The sequence below is a fragment of the Trachemys scripta genome, chromosome 1, assembly GCF_013100865.1.
Source record: "Trachemys scripta elegans isolate TJP31775 chromosome 1, CAS_Tse_1.0, whole genome shotgun sequence".
Taxonomy (NCBI): domain Eukaryota; kingdom Metazoa; phylum Chordata; order Testudines; family Emydidae; genus Trachemys; species Trachemys scripta.
In genome coordinates this window covers 105,353,664-105,381,638 of record NC_048298.1, presented here as the reverse complement: position 1 = coordinate 105,381,638, position 27,975 = coordinate 105,353,664, and the positions used below count along the sequence as shown (strand labels likewise).

The following is a 27,975-nucleotide window of genomic DNA, read 5'->3' as shown; positions in this document are numbered from 1 at the left end:
CTCCTCGCTCCTGTTAGGTCCAAAAATAAAACGCTAACTCCAGACAGTTCAAGGCCACAGCACACATCTGACTCTCGACTGCCTGCCAAGGAAGAGGGGGGCCCAAAATCCACCAACCAGTCTTAAAAAAAAAATAAAAAAATTCAGCTAAACAAACCTGCAAAGACAGCCCATAACAAGCAAGGCAAACGAACGCCAGCACAATGAAAAGCAAAAAAACCAACAAAGTCTAGCCGGTGTGTTTTGGGAAAGTCAAGGAGATCACAAAAAGCCAGTTTTAACTGGCACAAAAAGCATCATAAGCAAACACCCTCCAAAAAACCCAAAACTTAAAACCCTCTTAAAAGCTGAAGCAATTCAGAGATCAGCAGCGGACCTCGAACAACCTGGGCCCAGAACAAAACTCCGGTCCACCCTTCCCCCTCTTCTTCGTACTTTACACCCAGGCTTAGCCAGCCTTGGGTAGAGCATGTGTGAGTATGAAAATGGGTTAGGGCTTGGGGCACTAACGCTTTCTTCCTTCCTCTGAGTGACGTGGAAGCTCCCGTCACTCACCGCTGTTATTTTGTTATTTTATTAATAGAGCTTTAAAACTTAAACACTTGATGTTTCACATCATCTCCTCCCCAAACAATGCTGTGGCCTCAGCCTGATCACCTGACATCTCAGGCAGATTGGTAACAGAAATCTGCCACAGTTTGGTGGAGAATTGCAGAGGGCGGAGGGGAGCCCTGCGGAGTGCACCAACTGTTCTGCCCTTGGTATTTCATGTTTGATCTGCCGGCACTGTTGGTATTTCATGTTGAGGATTTTATAATTACAGGTGTGCCCCACCCGCAGTCGTAGCATGGCTGAGAACCGGAGGGAGGTTTAGCATTCCGCTCTCCACCCCGATCGGCGGGGGAAGGGAGCAGGTGGGTCTTCCCCCTGTTGTAGAAGTGCTGGGCAATAGAAGAAGGACTTAAAGATCCTCGTTCCAAGTAACAGGGACAATCCTCGGTGCATACACCCTCAGTCGTAGTGTAACTAAGTAGAAGGGGGAAGCTTTGGGTTTCTTGCTCAGCCTGAAAGGGGCACTTGCAGAGGAGAGCTTTGGGTTTCTCGCTGAGCTCAGGGGGGCATTTGGTGTATGGACCCTCGGTGTTAAAGAACCACCGTGTAATATGGAGGGAGGCTTAGCGTCTCTCCCTCTGGCCCAGTGGGGTAACATTGGAAGCCCCGGTGCTGGCGTGAGCTACGTAAAATCTCAAGTAATAAAGAAATCTTAAGAGTTGTACTAACGGATTGTGACAACACGTTCAGGAAACAGAAGGGTACCGCTGCGGACTCAGGAGTCCTGGAGTCATGGGCGATGGCATCAGCGATGGGTTCAATGTCGGAACTATGGGCATTAGGGAGCGCGGACATGGTAGTCGGCTGCCCGGGTCAGCTGGCGTCACAGGAGGCAGGTGAACCTGATGCCCAAGCCACAGGAGAGGCAGCAAAAAGGGACGGGACCCTGCTGCCTCTTTCAAAGGTGGGGTGAAGACCTCTCCCGGCTGGAGAGAGTTCTCACCAAGGTGAGATACAATCCATGGGGTTTCGTGGCAAATCTTCAAAAAAGAGTGCAGACTTGGCAGGATTTATTAGACCCTTATGCCAAGTATAAAAAGGTAAAGGGCAAAAACCTAGGGGCAGCTGTGGAATTAATTTGGACTGCAGCAGCCATGCGGTATCAGATGTTGTCGGGAGAAAAAGAGGAGTTGGGGAGAAGGGAAGAGGTGTGTACTCAACAGCTGGTAAAAATTAAGCAACTAAAAGTGCAAATTACTAACCAGGTTGCAACCCAAGCCTATGCCCAGGACAAATCGCAGGCCTTAAAACAGAACTTCCAGGTGGAAAAGGAGGAACGCACCCGCCTAAAAGCACTAGCTAAGCAAGTACTGGTCCTTCAGGAACTAATCAAAGACTTGACTATTTGTGCTCAGCATACGCTGCAACGGCACTGTGCTCACCATAAAAAAAAATTGAACAGTTAAAACATCAATTGGCTGTGCGTTCTGTCCAGATGGCGAGGCTCACGGGGGATAATTCAGGTAACCCTTGTGAGGGCTTTGATCTCTCCCTTTGTAAGAATCCTCAATTTTGGGCGAAACCTTGTTGCACCCCTATAGTGGCCCTCATTAAGACCGAGGAGAGGTCCAGCGGGTGAAGGGGGAGAAGGTCATATGTACAGCACCCCCAACTACAAGAAAAGCACCCCTTGGGGTAATTACAAAAAGGAAAGGGACAAGAACCAGAAGGGGTGGGGGGCTAGTTAAGAAGCCCACTGTCCTTGCTAAATTGGTAGTGGAACAAAGCCTGTGCCCATAAAAAACCAGGATCGGGCCCAAACAAGCAGGCAGGCAATAAATAAAAAAAATAAAAAACAGGTTGGAAGCCTTAAGGGCATAGTGGCAGGAGTAAGGAAAGGAGTAAGTGCAAATATGGGGAATTCAAATCCCTAAAACAGTCCTTAAAATAATAAAATCTAAGTAAATTGAAGTATCATTTTAAAAAATAAGCAAGTAATTAAGGAAAAAAGTTAACTCTGTAAATGCTGGAGGAAACTGAGCAGTTAAAGTTGTAAAAATATTATTTAAAAAAATTCTTGGTTTCTTTGAAGCCATTCTGAAGGAAAAATGGGCCCTTTTTCAGGAGAATGTCTATAAATGATCCAAGCAAAAAAACCCCTATCTAATTAAAATCATTTAATTATAAACAATTTAGTAGTCAAATTTGCTAAAAGAACCTAAGGGGGTTCTATTAAAACTTAACTGCCCCAAATGTATAAAGGGAATGTAATCTATATACAGCTATGTAAAAACAAAGCAGTGTAAACAAAATGTACATTTTCCCCAAAACATGTGTATATTATAAAAAAAAAAAAAAAAAATACAAGCATACCATACTACTTAATTAAAATCCTATTAGGGCTCCAAAGGAAGCCACAATAGGTTATGTTTTCCTTTTTCAAATCATTGTGTGTTTTAAAAACAAAAATTAAAAATTAAAGGTAATCAAAACCCTGGTAAAAGTTAATTGTGTCCCTTTTAAGACAGAGTCTCTGAGCTACTAATAGCTTTGAATCCAAAAGCAAGCCAAAAAGCGTCTGTGTTAATACAAATTATCTAACTAAAAAAAGGTAAAAACCATTAAAACCTGGCCTGCCTATAAAACAAACACAAAAAAATATGATGGTAATTCCTCGATTTTGCCTGCCATCAGCAAGGGGTATTTATTAAAAAAAAATATTTTAAGCAAAAATCTGCCACCCCCAAAGGGGTAAAAACACGTTCTTTTTGTCTTTCAAAAAAATCAAAAAAGCTAATATCAGCTAAAGAGCAACCCAAAATACCATAAATCTACAGTCACAATAGAAATTGTGTTTTGTGTTCAATGTTTTGTTTTGTATTGTTCCTAGCACTGTTGTGTATTAAATGCTGCAAAAAAAAAAAAAAAAAAAAAAAATTTATTAGGAAAAAAAAAAAAAAAAAAAATAAATAAAAAGAAAAAAAAAAAAAAAAAAAAAAAAAATCCTCAGGCAGCAAACAACATGTTAAAAAAAATGGTTTTAAAGCAAAAATTATATAAACTATAAACCTAAAGGTAATTAAAAATAAGTTAAGCTCCCTGTCCCAGCTACAAAACAGCCTAATACAAAAACAAATTAAAAAAAAAAGGGGCCACTCCCTAAAATCAAAATAAACAAAACCTTGTGCCATAATAAACCGCCTCAGCCCACTGGTATACCATAATAAAAACAATAAAAAATTAAAATAAGTACGTTTCACAAATTAAACCTTTTGCGTAATTAATGTCTTAAATTTTTTACAAAAAAACCCTCCTAAAATTCAAAACTTAAAATGCTGCTCAACCACTACTACCTCCAAACCCATAAAACCTCAATATAAGGATATTTTGGGGAAAATACGTTGGGGAACCCCACTGCCATCTATCCCCTGGCTAAGAATAATTCCCCTACCACATCCTTTTTGGTCGTCCAATAATGTGGGGTAATTTAAAAAAAAAATTTACTCTAAACATAAAGTGGGTGGGTCCGTACCCCATTGTAAGTCGCATCTCCCCAGTAGTGCACCAGCTTCAGCTACCCAGCAAATTAAAATGGGCACATGCCAATCAATTCAAAACATATGTTTCTTCCTAGATGTCTGGTCATGGCATCGTGGGCCTCAGTTGTGGACCAGCCACCTGTCTGAACCATCCGGGTTTTCGGCTATCTATGGAATTATCTAAATAATTACAATTATTAAAAAAAATAAGTACCTCCAAAAGCTCTTCATGGTTCGAGCTGCCAATAGGGCCCAAGCCACAGTGTGGCATAAGGCTGGAGGGGAGGAGCCGTGAAGGCAATGCATAGTCCAGATCAAAACAGTAGGGCCACAGCAAAATACCTGGTGGGTGGCCTCAATCCTCCCTTAAATCCCCAAAAAACATACTCTGTTCCTCATGTGGTGTCTTGAAGCAAAATGGAAGGCCCTTTGGCAAGCAATAGCAGCCCCTAGCCCCTGAACGCAATATTGTTGTTGCGACCTCCTAAACCAGGCAAACAACACCCATAACAAAAGCCAGGAAGGGCAAAAGCAAAAAAACTAATGTACAAAATTTATCCTCTGTGCCTCAGTTTCCCCAATAAAAACATTTATAATGTTTGTTCTTTTCCTTCTTTTTGCTTTGTTAACAAAACCAAGCAGAATAGCAAAAGCCCAGAAACACCTTAAACAGGAGTGGTGGGACCGCTCTTGCTGCTTCAGGCCTGCAAAATGTATTAGTGTAATACAATATATGTATAATGGCACATATCTATGGGAATCCTCGGGTTTCCGACACTTTTATCCTCCTTTGTTAATTTTACCATTGTTCAAAATTAGCCATAAAAAAAAAAAAATAGGGTCAATTATCCATTGGCAGGGGGTGCAATTGTGGCTTAGCATCCTGAAAATGTGGCATCACGTATTACCTGGATATTTTTCCAGGGGCGGCCACGAGCCTCAGGTCCCCCAGCCCTGCGTGTCCCTCCCCAACTAAATCCCAAATGAAATCAACCCAGAAGGGCCCCGCACCTCCCCAGGCAACACCCCAGGAAACAACATTACGTCCCATCGCCACTGTAGGGGAATAGGCCTGGCTAGCCTCCCTTGCACCGACCAGAACATCGGCGAAGACTCGTCATATAGGCCCACCTTGCAGGCTGCAAGCCTGAACCAAACTAAGTGTCTTGTTCGTTGCCAGTCTCGGACATGATCAGAGGAAGGAGGGGGGCCAAGGAGGAAAAGAATAAAAAGCCCCAGCAGCAGCACTAATGAAATATGAGTATGGCTGATGAAATATAATAACCGCTTGTATGAAGAAAATAATTCTAGTTAAATGCAGCTTCTCCTTTTGAGCGTTCTGTGACCCCCCTGAACTTCTAGCTAAATGTAAACTGACCAATCACACTTCTTCTTTGGGTGCTTCGTAACCCCCCCCGGTGCACTGTTGGTAACACCCCGGAAAAATAATGTACATTCTGCCGAGAATGTACCCTAACGGATGCCAAGTTCTGACCGTATCGGAAACCACCAAGAAGCCCTCCACCCAATATGCACCCAGTTCTCGGAAAATTAATAAGGAAGGTGCCAGGAAAGGGAAAGGACCCTAACTCTTTATTTTTCATAAATGACGCGTAACTTGTAATATGTTTGCGGTCTGTAAGAATAAAAGGAGCCTGGGAACAGTGGCCCCTACCTCTGAAGGAGGAAGACCTCCATCCGTACTGCCAACACTTACGGTTCCACTGGGAGGGAAAAATTTGGGAAAGATGGCTCAAATGGACTACCAATGGGAAGGTACACAGGAAGGTATTCAATGTCACAAAAAAGTTTAACATGCCATCCAAGTCAATGCTCCACATTGACAGCTGGCATTAAAATATGGTTACAGTGTTAATCCCTGGACTATCAGCACATATGGATTTAAGAGGGCAACACCTGGCAACTCTGACCTATAAAACCCCCTCAAATGGTGTGTAAAAAAAGGGCAGTGCCGGGCCGCTATTATGAAGTGGGTCAGGACATCTGTTGGGAAGGGGAGGCATTGGAATATGCCCCCACTGCAACACATCTGTTTACCAATACCTCAGCGTGTGTTTGGAGAACTACCGATCCCAGCGTGCTTCACAACTTGCTGTTAAAATCACAAACACAAAATTTTTCAGTGCACTGGCCCGCCATTATGCAACAGACTGTTGATGTTTCTAACTATGGTTGTGTTTAATTTTTCATAAATAACGCCCAATGTGTTCCTCCCATTGGCGCACACCCGAGAGCAACTTTCCATATTCCAGACAAATGCCTCCTTCGCGGTGTTGCAGCACACATTTAACCTCAAAAAAGCTGCCTTTGCCACAGTCATCCAGAGGGGGCATCTATGTCAACAGGGAAATATGTTATGCTATGTTACTAATAAAGCCAAAAGTCATTATTGGCTAGTGTATGCAAGTGTCTCAGAGAAAGGATAAAAACCTAAGTGGTGACCCCTCCCAACAAAATGTTGATTCGGGGTCAAGGGGGGGGGGCACTGTTACACCCCAATGACTTCTGCCCCCCAGGGATCCCCTGGAAAAGGCAAATCAGCACTGTATAGGGCTAACGCTATTGCAAGCATCGCAAAACATTTTGGGATGGGTCAAAGGTGTAAATAAGTGTAAAATGAAAAATTCCTTTGCAGGTCGCAAAAGGCCAAAGGGAAAAATATGGGTTAACACCACGCTCCTGCTAGGCCCAAAAATAAAACACTAACTCCAGCCAGCTCAAGGCCATAGAACACATCTAACTCTCGGCTGCCTGCCAAGAAAGAAGGGCGCCCAAAATCCACCAACCAGCCGTAAAAAAAAAAAAAATCAGGTAAACAAACCTGCAAAGACAGCCCATAACAAGCAAGGCTAACAAAAGCCATCACAACTCCTCCTCCCCCGCAAAAAAACAACAACAACAAAGTCTAGCCAGTGTGTTTTGGAAAGTCAAGGAGACCACAAAAAGCCGGTTTTAACTAGCACAAAAAGCATCAAAAACAAAGGTCCCTAAACAAAACACCCCCATAAAACCCCAAAACTTAAAACCCTCCTAAAAGCTGAAGCAATTTGGAGATCAGCAGTGGAACTCAAACAACCTGGGCCCAGAACAAAACTCCCATCCACCCTTCCCCCTCTTCTTCATATGTTACACCTAGGCTTGGCCAGCCTCCGGGAAAGTGTGTGTAAGTATAAAAGTGGGTTAGGGCTTGGGGCACTAATGCTTTCTTCCTTCCTCTGAGTTACATGAAAGCTCCCATCACTCACCGCTGTTATTTTGTTATTTTATTAATAAAGCTTTAAAACTTAAACACTTGTTTCGTCATCTCCTCCGCAAACAATCCTGTGGCCTGAGCCTAATCACCTAACGCCTCAAGAAAATTGGTAGCAAAAATCTGCCACATATGAACCACAAGAACCACAGAAATGCGCTTTGAATAGTTTGTTTATTTCATCATAAACCAGAAGTGAGATAAAGACATATTTATAAAAATGGTAAATTTTGCTTTGTTGATTCCCAATTAACCTAATGTTACCCCCCCTTTCACTCAACTGACTAACCAAAAATACGAGAACTTGTAGATTGTTTCTGTTGGGAGGATACCTTGGTGATGGAGCCAAGTACTACTTTAATGCAATTTTGTTTATTTACAAAACTATACAAAGTCCTGTTTCCCTGAATACAAGAGGAACCAAATAACAGGAGGTTATTTCCTTGCTCACAGCCCCTAACCTCATTTAGCCAGCATCCAACCCAAAGGCACCCTTCCATGCTTCTCTCAGGCCACACAGTGAGTTTTTTCCATGCTGCATCTGGAGTTTCCTCCTTTGTTTCTGTGTGCCTCTCTGCTTGTCTCTCACCCACTCTCTTCGCACTCAGAGATTATCTAGCAAGGCTCCTCAGCCTAACAATGCCTACATTGTTCAGTGGCCTTGGATATGCCTTTGTTTTGGGCAGGGACTGCTATTATTTCATCAAGGAGCTGAACTGTTGCAACTATCTTAAAAGAAGTGCAGGGGTAAGACCCACCAGGTGTAAATTAGGCTTAACCCAATTTATAACACCGTGAATTTTTCTCATGGAAATATTCAATAACGTTGCATTCTGTGTATGTTAAATTAATTTGTTCTTTTTTGCTTGTCTACAAATAACACTAAGTGTTTTGCCATTTAAACAGTAAATCTAGCTCAGCTGACATTTAGCTGCTTTTGTAGTATGAGAATTTATTTTTACTGGAAGTTTTGCCTGAGGAAGGAAATAGCAAAGATCACAGAATTTGTCCGTTAGACTCTCAAAGTGTGATATCATTTCTTTGAAACATTTATATGTCACAAAAATCAACAGACATGAAACTGCCATACAATTAAATGAATACAAAACATTAGGGAAAGAACAAGTTAAAAATTACTTAGACAAGTTAGATGTCTTCAAGTCACCAGGGCCTGATGAAATGCATCCTAGAATACTCAAGGAGCTGACTGAAGAAATATCTGAGCCATTAGCGATTATCTTTGAAAAGTCGTGGAAGACTGGAGAGATTCCACAAGACTGGAAAAGGGCAAATATAGTGCCCATCTATAAAAAGGGAAATAAGGACAATCTGGGGAATTGCAGACCAGTCAGCTTAACTTCTGTACCCGGAAAGATAATGGAGCAAATAATTAAGCAATCAATTTGCAAACACCTAGAAAATAATAAGATGATGAGTAACAGTCGGTATGGATTTGTCAAGAACAAATCTTGTCAAACCAACCTGATAGCTTTCTTTGACAGGGTATCAAGCCGTGTGGACAGGGCGAAGCGGAAGATGTGGTATATCTAGACTTTAGTAAGGCTTTTGATACTGTCTCGCATGACCTTCTCATAAACAAACTAGAGAAATGCAACCTAGATGGAGCTACTATAAGGAGGGTGCATAATTGGTTTGAAAACTGTTCCCAGAGAGTAGTTACCAGTGGTTCACAGTCATGCTGGAAGGGCACAACGAGTGGGGTCCCGCAGAGATCAGTTCTGGGTCCGGTTCTGTTCAATATCTTCATCAATTATTTAGATAATGGCATAGACAGTACACTTATAAAGTTTGTGGACAATACCAAGCTGGGATGGGTTGCAAGTGCTTTGGAGAATAGGATTATAATTCAAAATGATCTGGATAAACTGGAGAAATGGTTTGAAGTAAACAGGATGAAATTCAATAAGGCCAAATGCAAAGTACTCCACTTAGGAAGAAACAATCAGTTGCACACATACAAAATGGGAAATGACTGCCTAGGAAGGAGTACTGTGGCAAGGGATCTGGAGGTCATAGTGGACCACAAGCTAAATATGAGTCAACAGTGTAACACTGTTGCAAAAAAACCAAACATAATTCTGGGATGTATTAGAAGGAGTGATGTAAGCAAGACACAAGAAGTAATTCTTCCGCTCTACTCCGCGCTGATTAGGCCTCAACTGGAGTATTGTATCCAGTTCTGGGTGCCACATTTCAGGAAAGATGTGGACAAACTGGAGAAAGTCCAGATGAGAGTAACAAAAATGATTAAAGGTCTAGAAAACATGACCTATGAAGGAAGATTGGAAAAACTGGGTCTGTTTAGTCTGGAAAAGAGAAGACTGAGAGAGGACATGATAATAGTCTTCAAGTACATAAAAGGTTGTTACAAGGAGGAGGGAGAAAAATTGTCCTTAACCTCTGAGGATAGGACAAGAAGCAATGGGTTTAAATTGTAGCAGGGAGGTTTAGGTTGGACATTAGTAAAAACTTCCTAATTGTCAGGGCAGTTAAGCACTGGAATAAATTGCCTGGGGAGGTTCTGGAATCTCCATCACTGGCGATTTTTAAGAGCAGGTTAGATAAACACCTGTCAGGGATGGTCTAGATAATACTTAGTCCTGCCATGTGTGCAGGGGACAGGAGTAGATGACCTCTCGAGGTCCCTTCCAGTCCTATGATTCTATGATTAAAATAATAAATGAAGACACACCAACACAAATATAAAGCTAACTGAAATCGAGCAATTAGGCACAAGGGCAACACAGATAATCCACGTGTGAGCCACCCACCAGAAGTAAAGAAAAACTTCCCATATAACACAGGGCAAAACTGTGGTTTTAGTCTCTGGCCTGCATAGGAAGGATTCAGAAATGTCCCACTCCATGCAGAGTTAGGCTCAGGGAAACACAGTCCCACCCCAATCTAAGTGGCATGACATACATGGGAACTTTACATCCTGAACCATCCTTTAAGATTATCCCAGCTCCTCTCGTCCAGTAGGCTGCGTGTAGGTGGGAGGAAGGTCTTTGTATGCTCTCCCTCCCTATATGCGCCCATATAAGGGCTTGAACACTCTTATCCACAATGTATAACATGGTAGGCAGAAAATACACAATATGAGGACTGAAGAATATGTTTAGTTCTCTGAGGGGACAGCAAAGGAAAAGAATTAAGCTTATAAAAAACTAATAAGTGAAGTAATTTTTGTTGTCAGAAGGGGGTCACGGTACAATGAAGTTTGAGAACCCCTGATCTAGTCTGACCTCCTGCACATTACAGGCAGACAGAACCTCACCCACCCACTCCTGTAATAGCCCCACAACCTCTGGCTGAGTTCATGAAGTTCTCAAATCCTGGTTTAAAGACTTAAAGTTACAGAGAATCCACCATTTACACTAGTTTAAACCTGCAAGTAACCCAGGGGAAAATTCCTTCCTGACCCCAAATATGACGATCAGTTAGACCCTGAACATGTGAGCAAGACCCACCAGCCAGACAGCTGGGAGAAAATTCTCTGTAGTAACTCAGAGCCCTCCCCATCTAGTGTCCCATCACCAGCAGTCACAGATTCGCTAAGTGCCATCGTAGACAGTCTCATCATATCATTCCCTCCATAAACTTATCAAGCTCAGTCTTGAAGTCAAATAGGCTTTTTGCCCACACTCTTCCCCCAAGAAGGCTGTTCCAGAACTTCACTGAGGTGCTAATATCTGTCCTGCTCCAGTCCTCACTAAAAAGGTTATTGGTGACTAGGCACCGAACACAATTAATATTAACAACAAGAGGGAAGGTGTGCCTCTTGCCAAAATAGGGAAAGAAGAGGTTAAAGAATATTCAGATACGTTAGATATAATCAAGTCAGCAGGGCCTGATGAAGTTCATCCTAAGGTTCTTAAGGACCCAGCTGAAGCAATCTCGGAACCATTAGTAATTATCTTCGAGAACTCCTGGAAGACAAGTGAGATGACTGGAGAAGGGCAAAGACAGTACCTGTCTTTAAAAAGGGGAACAAAGAGGACCTGGGGAGTTATAGACCTAACTTTGATTCCTGGAAAGATAAACAAAGTATTAAACTATCAATTTGTAAGCACCTACAGGATAATAGGGTTATAAGTAATGGCCAGAATGGATTTGTCAAGAACAAATAGACTCAGACTTTAAAGCTGGAAGGGTCCATCATGATTATCGAGTGTGACCTCCTTCACATTGCAGGCCACAGAACCTCACCCACCCACTCCTGCAATAGGCCCATAATCTATTCAAGGTACGGAGAATGCACCATTTACTCTAGTTCAAACCAGCAAGTGACCCATGCTACGTGCTACAGAGGAACGTGAAAAACCCCCAGGGTCTCTGCAGTCTGGGGGAAAATTCCTTTCTGACCCCAAATATGGTGATCAATTAGTCCCTGAGCACATGGGCAAGACCCACCAGCCAGACACCTGGGAAAGAATTATCTGTAGTAACTTGGAGCCTTTCCCATCTAGTGTCCCATCTTTTATGAAGTCCTCACTACTTATCAATACTAAATCTAAAATAGGTTCAGTGACTATGTGGTGAAGAAATCTGTCAACTATCACATGCAGGACTATCTGGCCCCTACCATTAGAAGTAGCACTTGCCCTCCAGTCTATATCTGAGAAATTAATCTGCCATAATTACACAATTCCCAGCTGTATTTATTTCATAAAAATATTAACTAGGTCTCTCTTCATATCCAAATTGGATCCTAGGGGCCTTTAGCAGACCACAAGCACTATCCCAGTGCAGCCTCTGTTACCTGTCTCCTGGTAGACCTGGTAGGGAACCGCGTGGTGAGTACAAGCCCCACGTACTTGTCTCCCCACCCACCCACCCACCTGTCCGACTCCAACCCACGTCCTGCCCCCAACTGCCCCCCTCAGAACCCGCAAGTTTCTCCTCCCCCCTCCGCCACTGGGGTAGCAGCAGCAGCCTGGGGCTCTGGGGGCTATTTAAAGGGCCCGCGGCTCCCCTTTCTACCGCCCCGGCCCTTTAAATAGCTGCCGGAGCCCTGGGGAAGCGGCGGGGCTCCAGCAGCTATTTAAAGGACCGGGGCGGCAGAGGCAGCTGGAGCCCCAGCCCTTTAAATAGCCGCCGGAGCCCTAGAGTAGTGGCGGCGGGCCTCTGGCAGCTATTTAAAGGGCCAGGACGGTAGAAGCAGTGGGAGCCCCGGACTTTTTAAATAGCTCCCAGGGCCCCGCAGCCCTACCCCAGGGCTCCAGCAGTGGCACTCTGGGAGCCCCAGGCGCTTTAAATTGCCCCCTGGGGAAGCCAGGCCACCCCAGTATGGTGCATTGGCTCTTGCCGGTACACCGAACCGGGGCGTACCGGCGTACTTTCACCTCTGCCCCTACCCAACTCGCCCCGCTCCCTGTCCCCTGACTGCCCCGACCCCATCCACCACCACCCTGACAGACCCCCGGAACTCCCACACCTACCCAACCCCCTCCTTCCCCAGTCCCTGACCGCCCCCACAGAATCTCCGCCCTCTCCAACTGCTCCCTGCCTGGCCCCTGCCTTATCCAACCCTTCCTCCCAGCCCCGGCCTGCCCCCTTACCATGCTGCTCAGGGCAGCATGTAAGGATGTTGGGTCATGCCGCGCGGCCCGCTGGAGCTCGCAGCCCTCTCCCCTTACCTTGCCGCTCAAAGCGGCAGGAGCCGAGCTGCCCAGAGTGCTGGCACCAGCGGCTCGGCACTCTGAGGCTCTGTGGCGGGGGGTGGAAGGGGAAGCGGGGGAGGGGCCGGGGGAGCGTCGGCCTCCCCATCTGGGAGCTCAGGCAGGGGACAGGACGGTCCTGCAGGCTTGATGTGGCCCACGGACCGGAGTTGTTTGCCCACCCACCCGCACCTTTAACAGCTGGTTCTACACTGGCTTCTAAATTTAACAACCGGTTCTTGCGAACTGGTGGGAACCGGCTCCAGCTCACCACTGCCTTTACCTTCACCTCTGTCTTTCCTGAACAGCACGTACCCTTCAATACCTATATACTCCAGTCACGGTTACTATTCTGCCCTGTTTCTGTTACCCCTAGAATATCTGGTTTCACTTCCTGCACTAGTAGTTCTAGTCTTTGTTAGTGCTTCCATCACTGAGAAATGAATGGAGCTGCACTTATGCTAGACCAATAGTGGGAAAATTGCTGGTAATTCTCCTTATACCTGATGGGACAAATTATTATCTCCAGACAGCTCTCAATCAGTAGGGCTCAGCTCCTACTTAATATCACACAGCACTGGAACACAAACAGTCTCATATTTCAACTTGTCTCTGACTCAGGGTCCCATGCAACTCCAGGCTTGTTAGCCTTTTTGAATTACCTTTGCTTGGCAGAAACTTGAAGAGAAGCCAGAGAAAGCACAAATCCCTAGCTTTCATGGCAGCAGCATTTGTGAGGGAGCTCCACTGACAAATTTTTTTCTGTCACAGCTTTCCCAAGATTGAGGCCAGGTTTACACTTCAGATATATATCAGTATAACTATGTTGCTCAGGGGTGTGAAAAATCCACATCCCTGAACAATTTAGTTATACCAGCTTAGCACTGTGTACATGGGAGGTTATGTCGACAGGAGAGCTTCTTTCATCAACATAGCAACTGCCTCTTGAGGAGGTGGATTAACTACACTGACTCCCATTGGTATAGTAGTCTTCTTCTAAAGAGCTACATGTGAAGACAAACCCAGAAATGATTCAGCACTTTGAAAGCTTGTGAAAGAATTTCAGATCTGAAAGTGTCTATATTATTTTAAAAGTTATCGAAACCATTCCCAAGAACTATCCTCTTTAACAGTTTTGACCTGTGATAAACAAAAGCTAATTGTTTCCTTATACTGAGTCAATGAACGTTAAAGAGGAAGAGGAGTTGTAGCCATGTCAGTCCCAGGATATTAGAGAGATGAGGAGAAACATTTCTCAGACCTGAAGAAAAGCTGGTCTCTCTCACCAACAGAAGTTGGTCCAATTAAAGATTATTACCTCACCCACCTTCTCTCTTTCTCTATTTCTGCTGACACTTTTACTAGTTTGAGGGTACTTCTTCCCTGGACATCTATTTTACCACATACTTGGAGGCACCAGTCTTAACGAAGTACAGTCTGATAATCATGTGAAATTCCTAAACACAGGTCACTCTCAGGTTATAAAGCAACACTCTTGCCTTATTGTTCAAACACACTTTTTGCTAACACCATAAAGATTTTGGGAGAATAGTTAATATGTCAAGAATTAAAAACACAAAAAGGAAAAGGGGACTAAAATGGTTAATATCTACTAACAGGTACTAACAATATTAATAAAGATACTAGAAGAGACGTTCAGAAGGATTTCTGATTTTCTACTTCTGGTGAAACTGAAGGAGATAAGAATGGTATTTAAAATAAAAACCTGTTGTGATTAGTCTCAAATCTCAGGGCTTATCTTCACTTACCGGTGGATCGACACAGAGAGATCAATCCACCGGGGGTTGATTTAGCAGGTCTAGTGAAGACCCGCTAAATTGAGTGCTGATCGCTCTCCTCTCAACTCCTGTACTCTACCGGAACAAGAAGCATAAGATAAGTCGACGGGAGAGTTTCTTCCATTGATCCAGCGTGGTGTAGACACTGCAATAAGTCAACCTAAGCTATGCCGACTCCAGTTATTCATATAGCTGGAGTAGCATTACTTAGGTCAACTTAGCCCTGTAGCGTAGACCTACCCCCAGATTTCAACTCCATGACTTGCTCAAACTCAACATAAAGAAATCCTTACATCAGTGTTGACTGAACTCCATATCTTTCTCTGCCCCCAACATCCTCCCCTCCCCCTCCATGCCCTATCACAGTCCATAATTCCACTATCCCCCAGTCACTAAGGCTTGAAATCTTGCTGTCATGTCTGACTCCTCTCTTTTCTTCTCCCTCCAAATCCAGGCTTTTGACAAACCCTGTTGATTCTTCCTCCACAACCTCTCCAACCTTTCTTGTCCATTCCTTCCACTAAAACCCTGTGCATTGTTTGCTCATCTCTTGCAACTTCTCATACTCAGATTTCCAGTTTTCACCTTCAGTCTGCACACTAAATGCTGCAGCAAAAAGCAGCTCTCTCCCTTTCATTGCCCAGACTATGTCACTCCCCTATTTTAAATCCTTCAGTGACTTCCTCTTACTTTCAAGTCTCTGGTCTATGGCTTTGCTCTACACTAGGCGTTCTCAAACTTTGTCATAGTGAGTCTTCTTAAGCTAAGGAAAAAGAAAAACCAATTGTGCCTCCCCATAGTTTACTAAAGACAACACAAACTGAAATTCACACTTTCCAAACCTAGATGTGAGCAGCCAACTAGGACACCAATCTGACTTGTATAATATGATCTGGATATAACAAGGCTCCCCCATCCTCCCCTTGGAATGGAAATCACATGGCAACTTGCACTGTAAAACCACTGCAGGCTCCTTACCTCACCTCTTATTCAGATCTAGCAAATGATTCCCCCTCCCCAAAGCACAGGATCCCTCCATCCACTGCTCTCTCTGAGGCAGCACGGTGCCTTGGCAGAATCTCTCCCTCCTCCCAGCCCCCTCTCCTCGCTACATGTTCTCTTTCTCTCTCAGGCTGACCGGACTGTTCTATCAGAAGCATGCCCAGGCCTCCCATGATTTACCTAGCATGGGTTTTCTGACTCCCATGCCGCCACCTCCTTTCCCCACGGGTCTGGCAAATGTCCTCCACTCTCAGTGCAGGCTCCTTCCCTCTCCTGCAAAGAGGCAACCCACCTGGCCCCATCTACTAGTACAGGCTACCCCTCTATCCTGCACACAAGCCTGTGAAAAGAACAGGAGTACTTGTGGCACCTTAGAGACTAACAAATTTATTAGAGCATAAGCTTTCGTGGACTACAGCTCATGCGAAAGTGTTTACATTCCCCTCCTTCCCCCAGGGGTAGCTGTCCCTCTTCACTGATTTGAGGCAGCTCTTCCACCTTCCTCTCTGAGGCAGCCCCCAGAGCAGGGTCCTGTAGCCTTTTGATTAATTTGGGTGCAAACTGCACAAATCACTAACAGGTCCTTTTCTCGGACAGCTACATGAAACTTTTAAGAGTGAGACTGGTGAGTCACATAAATAGAGACATGAAGACTTGATTTAAAATCCAAATAAGCAAGAGTATTAACCCAGTTGCACAAAAAGTGATACATATAACACAACAGTTCCTAGTGTTGTCATACTCGCAAGCCCCCGGAGACCACTGAAAACAAAGACAGAAGGAAATAGCCAGTGGAGTACATCACAAGTGGGATATGAGGATCCAGTTTACACTATCCTGTCAACCCAAAGTGCTCAGTGAAGGTTGGGCAAACATCCTTTTTATACACCTTTTCCTTTCATCCCCACACAGCTAGGTCCATATCTGTGTTAGCTCTCAGCTCCCTGCCTGTATCTGGTATTCCAGAGGGGCCATAATTAGTGTTCCTATTTCTTACATAAGCTATTTGCGTCAATACATTTCCCAATGGTCTCGATAAGTCAATGCTGTTACACAGATCAAAAATCCCCCCAAACCTACTACTTTGGACTTGTTTTGCAAAACCTATTCAAATAAAATATGTTTTGTGTATCCCTAATTGCATTACAGCTTTAATGGCTTTTATTATTACCACTATCTTAAGCACGCTAGCATATATTGTGACCAGACAGCAAGTGTAAAAAATCGGGATGGGGGTGGGGGGTAATAGGAGCCTATATAAGAAAAAGACCCAAAAATCGGGACTGTCCCTATAAAATTGGGACATCTGGTCACCCTACTAGCATATGAATTATAGTTAAGTTTAGATTAGGGGTCAACTGTCACCACTCTCCTTCCCCCAGTCTCTGAGGCAGCCCCCAGTGTAGGCTTCCCACCCGACTCCCCAGACAGCACAGTGTATTCCCCTGCCTTCACCCAATTATTTTCATGTGGTGACTCTCTCAGAGGGAGGGAGGGGAGGAAGCAGTGGATTCCCACTCCTTCTCTCTCCCCCCTGATTGGCAGCTGCACCATGCCCACCAAATTAAGGCCCGTGGTGGACTGGTCTGATTGCCAGACCAGGAGATGCTCTCTCCCCTTCGCTCCAGCAGAGGGTGAAGGACAGGAAATCAGGGAACTGACACTTCCCTTGCCGCACAGGAGAGCTGAACCCCATTGTAGTTTGCAAACCTCTGCTCTCCACTATTCCTGCATACAGCTCTACCCTTATTTCTTCCTCATCCCCACTTTTCTCCCACAAGTCCATCCAAGGCACCATCCCAACCACTCCTTCTCCCACTCTGGTTTTCATGCATTTTTCCATGCTCCCCCCGATTGGAAATTTCCTCCTCCTTGTGCAGCAGACAAGTACCCTCTTCTCCTTCAAATCCTGTCCTTAACACATACTTCTTTCACAAGCCTTTAAATGAAAAAAATCACCAAAGGATCCATTTCAACGGTGAGGTCTGTCTAAATTAGAGAGTTAACTCCGTGGGTCTGAGACAGTGCCTTCCTCTACGCCTTGTATGATTCAGAACACTAAGAAGCTTCTCAAAAAGGAAAAAGAAAAAAACAAAAAACTAGCTTTACATGGAACATAAAATGCCAGGACACTTATTTTTTGAAGAAAAAAAATTAACAAAACAGGACCAAAATCCCAGCTTAATCCAGTGCTTAATTTGTAATGAAAGAGGTGCCGAAGCTTAAGGAATTTTTTTACTTTCATATCTGATGCAGCAAGTCCAGAGGTGCTGGGGCTATGAACTGCCAAACCTAGACGTGCCGAGCTCTGGCAAGGATTAAGCGTTGTCTTGATCATATTATTAATAATGCATAAACCCTGAGCAGATGACTCAGTGTACAATGCCACTCAGACCTTTGGTTTTGCACACTACTCTTTCTTTCAAGGGTGACTGAACCTTGAGAGATGTAAAATTAGTTATCAGGAGTTTATAGTTTGTCTTATGCTTTTATGGGTTGTATGACTCATACAATACAGCATGTTATCCCCCACACAGGCCAATTAGTCCTTCTAGCCACATGAATTTAATTAACTGGTGTAAGATTATATTCCAGGGGTGGCCAACCTGAGCCTGAGAAAAAGCCAGAATTTACCAATGTACATTGCCAAAGAGCCACAGTAATTCATCAGCAGCCCCCCATCCGCTCCCCAGCCCCAGCTCCTCCCACCTACCAGCATCCCCCAACCAATCAGTGCTTACTCCCCCCTCCCACCGCAATCAGCTGTTTCACATGCGCAGGACGTTATGGGGGGGGGGAGGAGCGAGGGCATGGCAGACTCAGGGGAAGGGGTAGGGGCCTTGGGGGAAGGGGTGGAGTGGGGGCAGGGCTTGGGGCAAAGCAGGGGGTTGAGCAGTGAGCACCTCCGCGCACATTGGAAGTTAGCATCTATAGCTCCAGCCCCGGAATCAGTGCCTAGGTAAGGAGCCGCATATTAACTTCTGAAGAGCCGCATGCGGCTCTGGAGCCACAGGTTGGCCACCCTGTTATATTCCTATGGCACAGAGTAACACCAACAGCAGATAAAAAACCTGCTAGGCTTTAACGAAAAATATGCAGCTGTACTCCAGGCTCGATATCATTAGTAGTAACTCATATTTGGAGAAAATATGTTTATATTATCAAAAGACAGAACATATTTAATATCATTCCATTGGGAAATAGTGTTTGGACCTAGATGTGCCTTTGGCGTTTTGAATCTTAAAAACCTGCTAAAACACAGCTAAACAAAAATGCAGTTAATAAAACTCACCTCTTCATTTTATTTATGTCACTGTCATTTATATTTTGATTGGTGCCGTTTAGTTACCTGAGTAGATGAAAAATCCACACTGTGTAGAAATCTGCAGTTCTGTCCAAGCGCGTGCAGGGATGCATCAGTGATGCCTGAGCAGCTGCCTAAGTTCACTATTTGTAGAAGATGGCAATTGAGCGCCAGAGCCAGAACTCCGCTGTCTGATACATTGCAGCATCTTTTAAATGAGGCTTCACGTAAATAAGGGCAAGACAAGGCCAGAGCTCTGACTCCTATTGAAGAAATAAAGCAAGTCATTCTTGTGTAAATAAGCTTTCATCTACAAAAATATTTTATTGTGTAACACTTCTTTATAAAAATGAGTCTGTCAATTCAAAAGTCACAGTCTGCCTGAATTATTTTTACATACTATTTTTACAAATAACACAAATAGAGAATATTTTCCAATTTATTTACTTTGCATACAGTTGGTTTACCTATTTCCCTTTGTGTCTGTGTGGGCTTTTGGCTTAGTCTACATTCGCAAAGTTGCACTGATTTAACTGAACTGATTTTTAAGTGGTTAAATCTCTCCAAGCCCCCAGAACACACAATTAAATCAGATAACCCTGGGTTTAAATTGGTTTAGCTAAGGGCATGTGTACACACAGAAGTTGCACTGGTTTAGCAAATCAGTTTGGCTAAACCACTGCAACTTTTGAGTTTGAACTCTCTTATATTGGTTTAAAACTGGTTATACTGATTTAACTTCTTAATAAATGAACCAAATGACCATAACCCTTTTTATTCTTTGTAGGTGAACCAAAGTCCCAGCATGCCTTGTATTTATAATTCTTTGTATTCGAGCTGAACCTAAACAGTACTTTAAATGATCTAGTCCATATGCCCAGAAAGAGACTACTGTTAACCAATATGTGGCAGTTGTTTTCTAAGATTAATAAGATAATGATCTATCAAGAGATGCTTTTAGCTTATCAGGAATGACTCTAACAGATTATTTCTGTCATAATGACTCAGTTACAGATATTTTTGTAATTCATAAAACAATGGATGGTTGAAGTCTTCAGTTTATCAACTATGTAAAGTAGATACAAGAAAAGAGCTTCACAGTCAATAGGTTATTTTCTTTGTCTCTTTTCTGTAAATACTCATTGTATATAAAGGGAGGCCTGTTATTAAGATGGGTGTTGTAATGGACAAAATGGTGTAATTGATAGGGGATGTTCAAAATGCAATGTAATTGATAAGATTAGTAATTGATCAAATGAACCAGGAACATTTGGTATAGCAAGTGTGTTCTATAATCAATGTAACAGCAAATGATTAATGTATTAATTAATGTCTAAGAAATAAGAAGTAATTCTGATCACAGATGGTCCCTGTAGTGATAAATTAGTTATAAATGTTACTGTCTTATTGATTCAAAATAAAATCATGTATGAGAAGTATGAGAAAGGACTTTCTTTTTTCTAAACCACTGTATAAGAGATGAGTGTGGGGAAGTTAGTTATTAGTGAAGTGAGCAGCCCATCATTTTCCCAGCCTCAGATTGGAATGTATGTTTCATTTCTATATTATGTATAGTGCACTATTAAGTACTGCTTGATTGTTGTACCTAAATAAAACTTCAACTGAGTTATTAGACTAATACATTCATTATGTTATGTATTATTACATTCAAACACACAATCAACTTGTGCCTTCAAATTCACTCTTTGGCTTCTGTTGAAATTAATTACTCTCTATAAATAAAATCAGTGGGTATGTCCTCGGTTGTAGATGAAAGAGGTTTTTTCTTTTTCTTGAGGAAGTGCCAATAATGCAATTTTCCTAAGGTTTACAGCTATCTTTTCTCTTTTGTTAGTGTGTATTACAGTATTTGTCGTTTTGGAGTATGGGTGAGAAATCTGACTGTGGTCTCAAACAGGGCCGGATCTGGCTTTATTGCTGCCCCAAGTAAAAAAAAAAAACAAAAAAAAACACCACAACCCAGGAGCGGCAAAAAACGGCCAAGCAAAAAACAAAAAAAACCCTGCGGCGTGGCTGCAGCCTGGATGCAGGGGGACTCCCTGCGCTGCAGATGTGGGGGAGGGGGAGGGAGCGGAGGGAGAGAGAGAAGAGGGGCAGCCAGGGCTTATGCGGGGCACTGCCACTCGGCCCCTCCGGCCCCGCCCCCTGCTGGGGGGCTCCGCGCTGCTCCCGTAGGCTGGGAGGAAAGGACGTGAGCTGCCCTGCCGGAATTGCTGCAGGGCGCTCCCATCCTCTGCGCCGCCCCCTACAGGGCAGCCGGAGCAGAACACACACTAAAAAAAAAAAAGCGGCCGTGCAGCTGGCCCTAGGATTGGATGGAATGCCGCCTCGTTCAATCTCCCGCCCCAAGCACCAACTTACTCGGCTGGTGCCTGGAGCTGGCCCTGGTCTCAAAGAAAAATGGGAAACATAGGTGGAGATAATAACTTTGTGTAGAGCTGAGATATCCAGCTAAGATATGTGGTTTTCCTCAAAGCACAAGATCTTCTTTTCAGATAGCTCAAGTCTGGTTGGTTTCCCAAAAAATTAGGGGAATCAATAAGCCTATTAAATGAACAAGGACTCTGGGTTACCTAGAAAGAGTAATATGGTCTGCTTCAGGCAACCATCCTTTAACCACGCAAGCATTCCAATCCAAAATAATAGGTAGAAAAAGTTTATTTTTCTTCATGTAAAAATACAGGGATGGGGAGATCTCCCCTGCTAATGCATTTAAAAAGCCCAGTTTAAAGTTTATGGCTAAAAGTGAACCCAGAAGTCTGGTTTCTATTAATTGTGTGTGACTTGCTGATATCATGATCACTGCAATTTTGCTTTAGATCAGTGGCTCTGAAGCTTTCCAGACTACTATACCCCTTTCAGGAGTCTGATTTGTCTTGCATACCCCCAAGTTACACCTCACTTAAAAACTACTGGCTTAAAAATCACACACAAAAATACAAGTGTAACAGCATACTATTACTGAAAAAATTGCTCACTTTCTCCTTTTTACCACATAATTATAAAATAAATCAATTGGAATACAAATATTGTATTTACATATCAATGTATGTTATATAGAACAAGTCATTGTCTGTACGAAGCTTTAGTTTGAACTGACTTCTTTAGGCAAATATTTAGATGAGTTGATGTACCCCCTGGAAGACCTCTGTGTACGCCCAAGGATACGCGTATCCCTAGTTGAGAACCATTGCTTTAGACATCCTCTGATGGGATCCCTGGGGTGCAGCCTGGGACTGTGGGACCACCCCTTAACTCTCTCCGTCCTGGGCTGTCTCTCACAATGCCTTGCTAGTGACCAGCAGCATACCCTTCCAGGTGCTATCATCACTCAGCACAACAGCATGTGGAGACCCCACACTCAGCTAGATTGCATGAATGCTCCCAGAGCCACCCATGAATCACACAGAGAAAGGCACCAGAGCCAAATCCCCCCCAGCTCCTAGCACTGTACCTCAGGAATATACCATCTTGCACTGCTCAAGACAGGCAGTGCAGATTTATTAATTGGTTCACCACTTCATCAATGGAAAGTGGATATACAACAGCCTTTGCGAAACCTGAGTAGATTTGCCACACACTTCATACTAGCTTACTGGTAAAGATAAACAGTTAAACAAATGTATTGACTATAAAAGATAGATTTTAAGTGACAGGCAAAAAGTCAGAGTTAGTTACCAAAATAAATAAAATATAAGCAAGGACTGGAGTGACCTAGCAGATCACCAGTTTAGACAACACCAGAGGGGAATGTCAACATGCAGGAGAAAGGCATCAGAGAGGGAGCCTTTGCTCAGACCTTGCCGAGAACAGAACCAGTGGCATTTCTTGTTCTGTCTGGTGGCGAAAGGGTCCACTGGGATCATGCAGGCTAACTGTGCATGGAACGACCACTCATGGTGAGAGAAATCCCTGCTGAGCTGGTCTGCGAGCATATTCTTGACAACGGGAAGGTGATAAGCTTCCAGATGGATTTTGAGTGCCTCTTGACAGAGAGCCAATGAGCACGCTCCCCTTTGCCTGCAGATGTAGAACATCGAGGCTGTGTTGTCTGTCAGGACTCGTACCACCTTGCCCGACAGGTGGGGCAGGAAGACTCTGTACGCCAGCCGGACTGCTCGGAGCTCTTTGATGTTTATGTGCAACTTCACCTCCTCCGGGGACCACGTCCCCTGTGTCTGGAGGTCGCCGAGATGAGCTCTGAGGCATCCAACACCAATTCGATGGAGTGAGGGGGGTTGTCGAGTCGAATGGAACCCCTTCCAGGACTGTCCTCTGGTCAGTCCACCATCGCAGAGAGGTAAGTATCGCCTGAGGAATGATAACAATCTTTTCCAGGGGGGGTCTCAGGACTGGAAATAGACCATCCCCATTGTTGCAGGCGCCGCATCCGAAGCCCGGTGTGGCAGACCATGTAAGTGCACTCTACCATGTGGCCAAGCAGGTGCAGACAGACCCTGGTTGTAGTCAGAGGGAACACAGAGACTTCCGTGATGAGATTTGTCAACGTGTGGAACCTGTTCCATAGCAGGAACACCCTGGCACAGGTCGAGTCAAGGACTGCTCTGATAAACTCTATCCTTTGCACTGGCACTAACGTTGACTTTTTGTCGTTTACCAGAAGGCCCAGAGAGTGGCATGTGGCCTGAAGCACCACAACATCCTTTTAGACCTGAGACCTGGAACTGTCCTTGAGGAGCCAGTTGTCAAGGTACTGGGTAGATCTGGATACCCCGACACCTGAGCAATGGAGGGGTAGAAAGGAACTGGAGGGTATAACTCTGTTCCGAGGACCCATCGGTCCAAGGTTATAGCGGTTGAAGCAGGGAGGAAAAGGGAAAGTCGGTTGGAGAACACTTAGACAGATGGATCCTGGGAATAGTCTGGTAGGTCACCCTCGGGAGCATGCTCAAAATGACCATTTGGCTCCTTGCTTGGCATGGGTCGAGCCCAACTGGGCAGAGGGTGGAGGGGGTGGCTCAGATGGCGCTTGTAGCCCTTGACTCATTTGTGGGGCTGGTCCTTCCAAGGCAGGCTCCCCTGGCCCTGAGGCTGCTGCGGCTTGAACCGCTTACACGCCGAGGCTGGGACGTAAAGACCCAGGGTTTTCAGGGTGGTGCGGGAGTCCTTGAGGCCATGCAACTTGCTGTCTGTTTGCTCCACAAATAGGGTTCAGCAGTCGAGGGGCAAGTCCTGCATTGACTGCTGAGCCTTAGAGGACAAGCCAGTGAGGAGCAGCCAGGAGGCTCGCCGCATGGAGATAGTGGAAACCCTGGTGCGAGCAGCAGCAGCAGTGTCCGAAGCCGCCTGGAGGGCTGCCTTGGCCATGGTCGTGTCCTCATCGAGGGTCGCTCAGAACTCCTTTTTGAAAGCCTCAAAGAGCGACTCTTCGAACTTGACCATGGTTTGCCACATATTGAAGTCATACCAGCCAAGGAGGGCTTGGTGGTTGGCCACTCTCAGCTGAAGGCTGGAAAACAAATAAATCTTATGTCCAAAGAGATCCAGCCTCCTTGAGTCTTTATTTTTGGGGGTGGCCCTGGGTTGTCCTTGCCTCTCTTTGTGGTTAACCTCCTCTACCATAAGGGAATTGGGGGCAGGGTGGGAGTATAAGTACTCATGCCCCTTGGTTGGCACAAAGTACTTGCGTTCGGCCCTCTTAGAGATAGGGGCCAAGGAAGAGGGGGTCTGCCACAGGGCATTAGTAATTTTGGAAACCCCTGGGTAAGACCACCCTGGCAGGAGCTGAGGAGCAGAGAACATCAAACAGAGAGTCTGAAGGTTCTTCTAGTTCCTCTGCCTGAAGCCCCAAGTTGGAAGCGACCCTCTTCAAAAGTTCCTGGTGCGCTTTGGCGTCATCCTGAGGAACCGGCTGAGGGGGCTCCATGGTATTGTCCTCATCGTCGCCAGACGAGGCTGACAGTGCCGTGGGAACGTCCACGTTCATTGGTGGTCCAGCACCTTGCTCCCCTGGGTCCTCCTGGACCTGCGGAGTCTTATCCCCTTGAAGCCTTGAACACTGGAGGGGGACAGGATACTGAGACCACTGGTCTCTCCTAGGCTCCCGATACCAATTGGGACAGCCTGGGACGGTTCGGTGAATCCCCAAGGGTTCAACGGGTACCATGGTGCTGGCCACTGCACTTGGGACCAAGGAACTGGTTTCGGTGCTGTTGATGCTGGCATCACCATAGGTACCAGGGCTTGTCCCACAGTTAGGGAACATTGCTCCGTACCGGAGCTGGAAACGGAGCGGTCAGTACCGGGCAACCAGGAATGGACGGACCGCTGGCTCTTGTCCGACTGGTGCCGATCGCTGCAACCCAAAGCCGACCTGTCCGAGCGAGTTGGGCATTTTGGTCAGGGTTTCGGAGACCGATGACGTTCGGCGGATCTGCGTAGGTCACCCAGCAATCCATGCCTCACACTGCTCAACCGGTACCGGGATGTCGAACGGGACTTGAAGCCACTACGGGACAGCTGTTGGGAGGAACCTCCTGAGAAGGGCGATCTTCTCCTAGGAGATGGGCGATGACGACCGAGTAATCAGCGGTCTCTGCTCTCTGATCTGTCCCGTGATCAGTACCGGGCCCTTGGAGATGGTTGAGGATGGTCCCGGAGATCTTGCTGGGTGGCGCGTGCCCCAGAATGTCTGTGCCAATCTACTGGCAAGGAATGCCTCGAATCCCTCGATCGGTGCCCCCAGTGTGGGGACTGAAGGGGGCTCCGCTGAGCTTAACTCTCTCGTCCCATGAGGTGACGGCTTCGCGCAGGCAAGCGTAGGTGGGACATCCCTCTCGATGGGGAATGGTGCCACTGGGGTGGGGACACACACATAGGTCCCAAAGTGGGTTTTTCCCGAGACCGGGGTACCACTGGAGCTGGTGTGAGCAGCACCAGAAGTGTCAGGATCTCCTGAGCTGCTTGAAGGGCTTCAAGCGTTGATGGCACCTGAAGCCGGTCGTTACCTGCACTGCTATCTGGAGTTGCAGGTGAAGTACAGGATGGGCTGCACCGCTTGACTTGAGCTGGGGCCCAACTTCCTGAAGGGTGCGTTGAGCTGCCCAGCACAGGTCATGGCTCACCCCAGCCCTCTCCTTTCCCTTGCAGGATGTAGGAGATCATCCCTTCACGTTCTTCTTTGCCTTCATGACCGGAGCCAGCTCATGGACGGCGCCAATGGAGCACTGCGCATGGAGGCCATTGTGCTCGGTGCAGAGTCGGACCGCTGTTCCGGTGCCGGAGTGAGTGCCGACTCCATTAGGAGCACCCTTTGATGAGTTTTGCATGCCTTCTTCGTCCTAGGTTTAAAGGATTTGCAGATATGGCACTTGTCACTTATGTGCCCCTCGTCTAAGCACCGTAGGCAGCTGGTATGTGGATCGCTGACGAGCATAGGTTGTTTACAGCGATCGCAGGGCTTAAAGCCTGGGGACCAGGGCATGCCCTGTCCGCAAGCTGAGTCCCGTTCAGGACTAACGAAGAGTTGAGAACTACTACTAAGTGCTTAACTAAGAAACTACTAACTATATACAATTATTTTACAGATTTTCAAAATTCGCAAGAACAGAGAACGAAACAATGCTAGCCGAAGCAGCAGATGTTCCAGCACCGTCACTGGTGGCAAGAAAGAACTGAGGGTGGGGGTAGCCGGCAGCGCCCCTTATACCGTGCCATGCAGGTGCCACTCCAGAGGGCGCCAGAGCCGGTCCCCTGCAGACACTGCTACGGGAAAAAACTTCCAGCACCGGTGCATGTGGTGAGCACACACACCTAATATGGAATGGACATGAGCAAGCACTCGAAGAAGAAATGTTAGACACAACCAGAAGGGGTTCTACAAATATGCCAGGCAATAAAGAAAGATCAGAGATAGCATATGTCCGTTGCTCAATGGAGAAGGTGAGCTGGTATCGGACGATAAGATGGCGGAGCTGCTCAATGCCTACTTTGCTTCAGTCTTCACACAAAAAATAATGTGACCAGACGACTAATGAAGGGGAAGGGATGCAGATCAGGATAAGTAAAGAACATGTCAGAGATCTTCTGACTAATTTGAATGAATTCAATCAGCAGGGGTGGATGCTATTCATCCCAGGGGCTGGAGGAATTAGCTGAAGAAATCTCAGAACCACTGGCAATAATATCTGAAAACTCATAGATGATTGATGAGGTTTCAGAAGACTAGAAAAGAGCTAACTTTAATGCCCTTCTTAAAAAGGGGAAAAGGAGGTGCTGGGGAACTAAAGACCAGTCCACCTGACCTCAGCACCTGGGAAACTACTAGAGCACTGTATAAAACATTCAATTTTGTAGAACTGATGAATGAAACAATATTCATGTTTTTAATTGTTCTCTTTATTAATGTAACTTCATAAGTAAAGTTTTATGAATGAAACAATATTCATTCATAAAACTGGTTACCCCAATAACTGGCTAATTAACAGTTAAGATGCTTGTTAAGAGCCATAGCTGTTCAGTCAGCTGCCTTTGTAAGTTTCACTATCAATCCAATTCCTGCTTAAATCACTGAGACTTGTACTGTTTCAGTATGCTCTAATAAATTTGTTAGTCTCTAAGGTGCCACAAGTACTCCTGTTCTTGTTTCAGTATTGTAACTTCTGTTCACCATTTATTACACTTGCCTACAGTGTAACTTCTGTTCACTGTTTGCCATATTGTAATTCAAACCCCATTTTAAAACGCTTACTCCATTTTGTAAGGGCTTGCTGCAACCTTCATTTTTGCAAACCCTGCTATAATCTTATTAGTTTAGTTTAGATGTGTGAATGAGGTATGTATGGAT

General features: G+C 45.1%; 1 protein-coding gene and 1 long non-coding RNA gene across 6 annotated transcripts in view; one reads left to right on the top strand and one right to left on the bottom strand.

Annotated features, from left to right (window-relative positions):
* The window catches only part of AMN1 (antagonist of mitotic exit network 1 homolog), a gene marked incomplete at its 3' end in the record, with an annotated part of 84,143 nt that overhangs the window by 9,445 nt on the left and 46,723 nt on the right, over positions 1-27,975 (bottom strand). For all 4 annotated transcript variants that reach the window (XM_034780199.1, XM_034780172.1, XM_034780189.1 and 1 more), the window contains 1 exon segment: positions 19,194-19,411. In XM_034780199.1, the coding sequence (XP_034636090.1) occupies positions 19,194-19,411 (218 nt within the window).
* Positions 12-27,486, top strand: LOC117882169. 2 transcript variants are annotated; one of them, XR_004646943.1, is made up of 4 exons: positions 12-473; positions 23,791-23,880; positions 24,339-26,413; positions 26,717-27,486. It is a non-coding gene; the product is annotated as an uncharacterized LOC117882169 (long non-coding RNA). The 2 variants fall into 2 exon arrangements; XR_004646942.1 differs by having other exon boundaries at positions 24,339-27,486.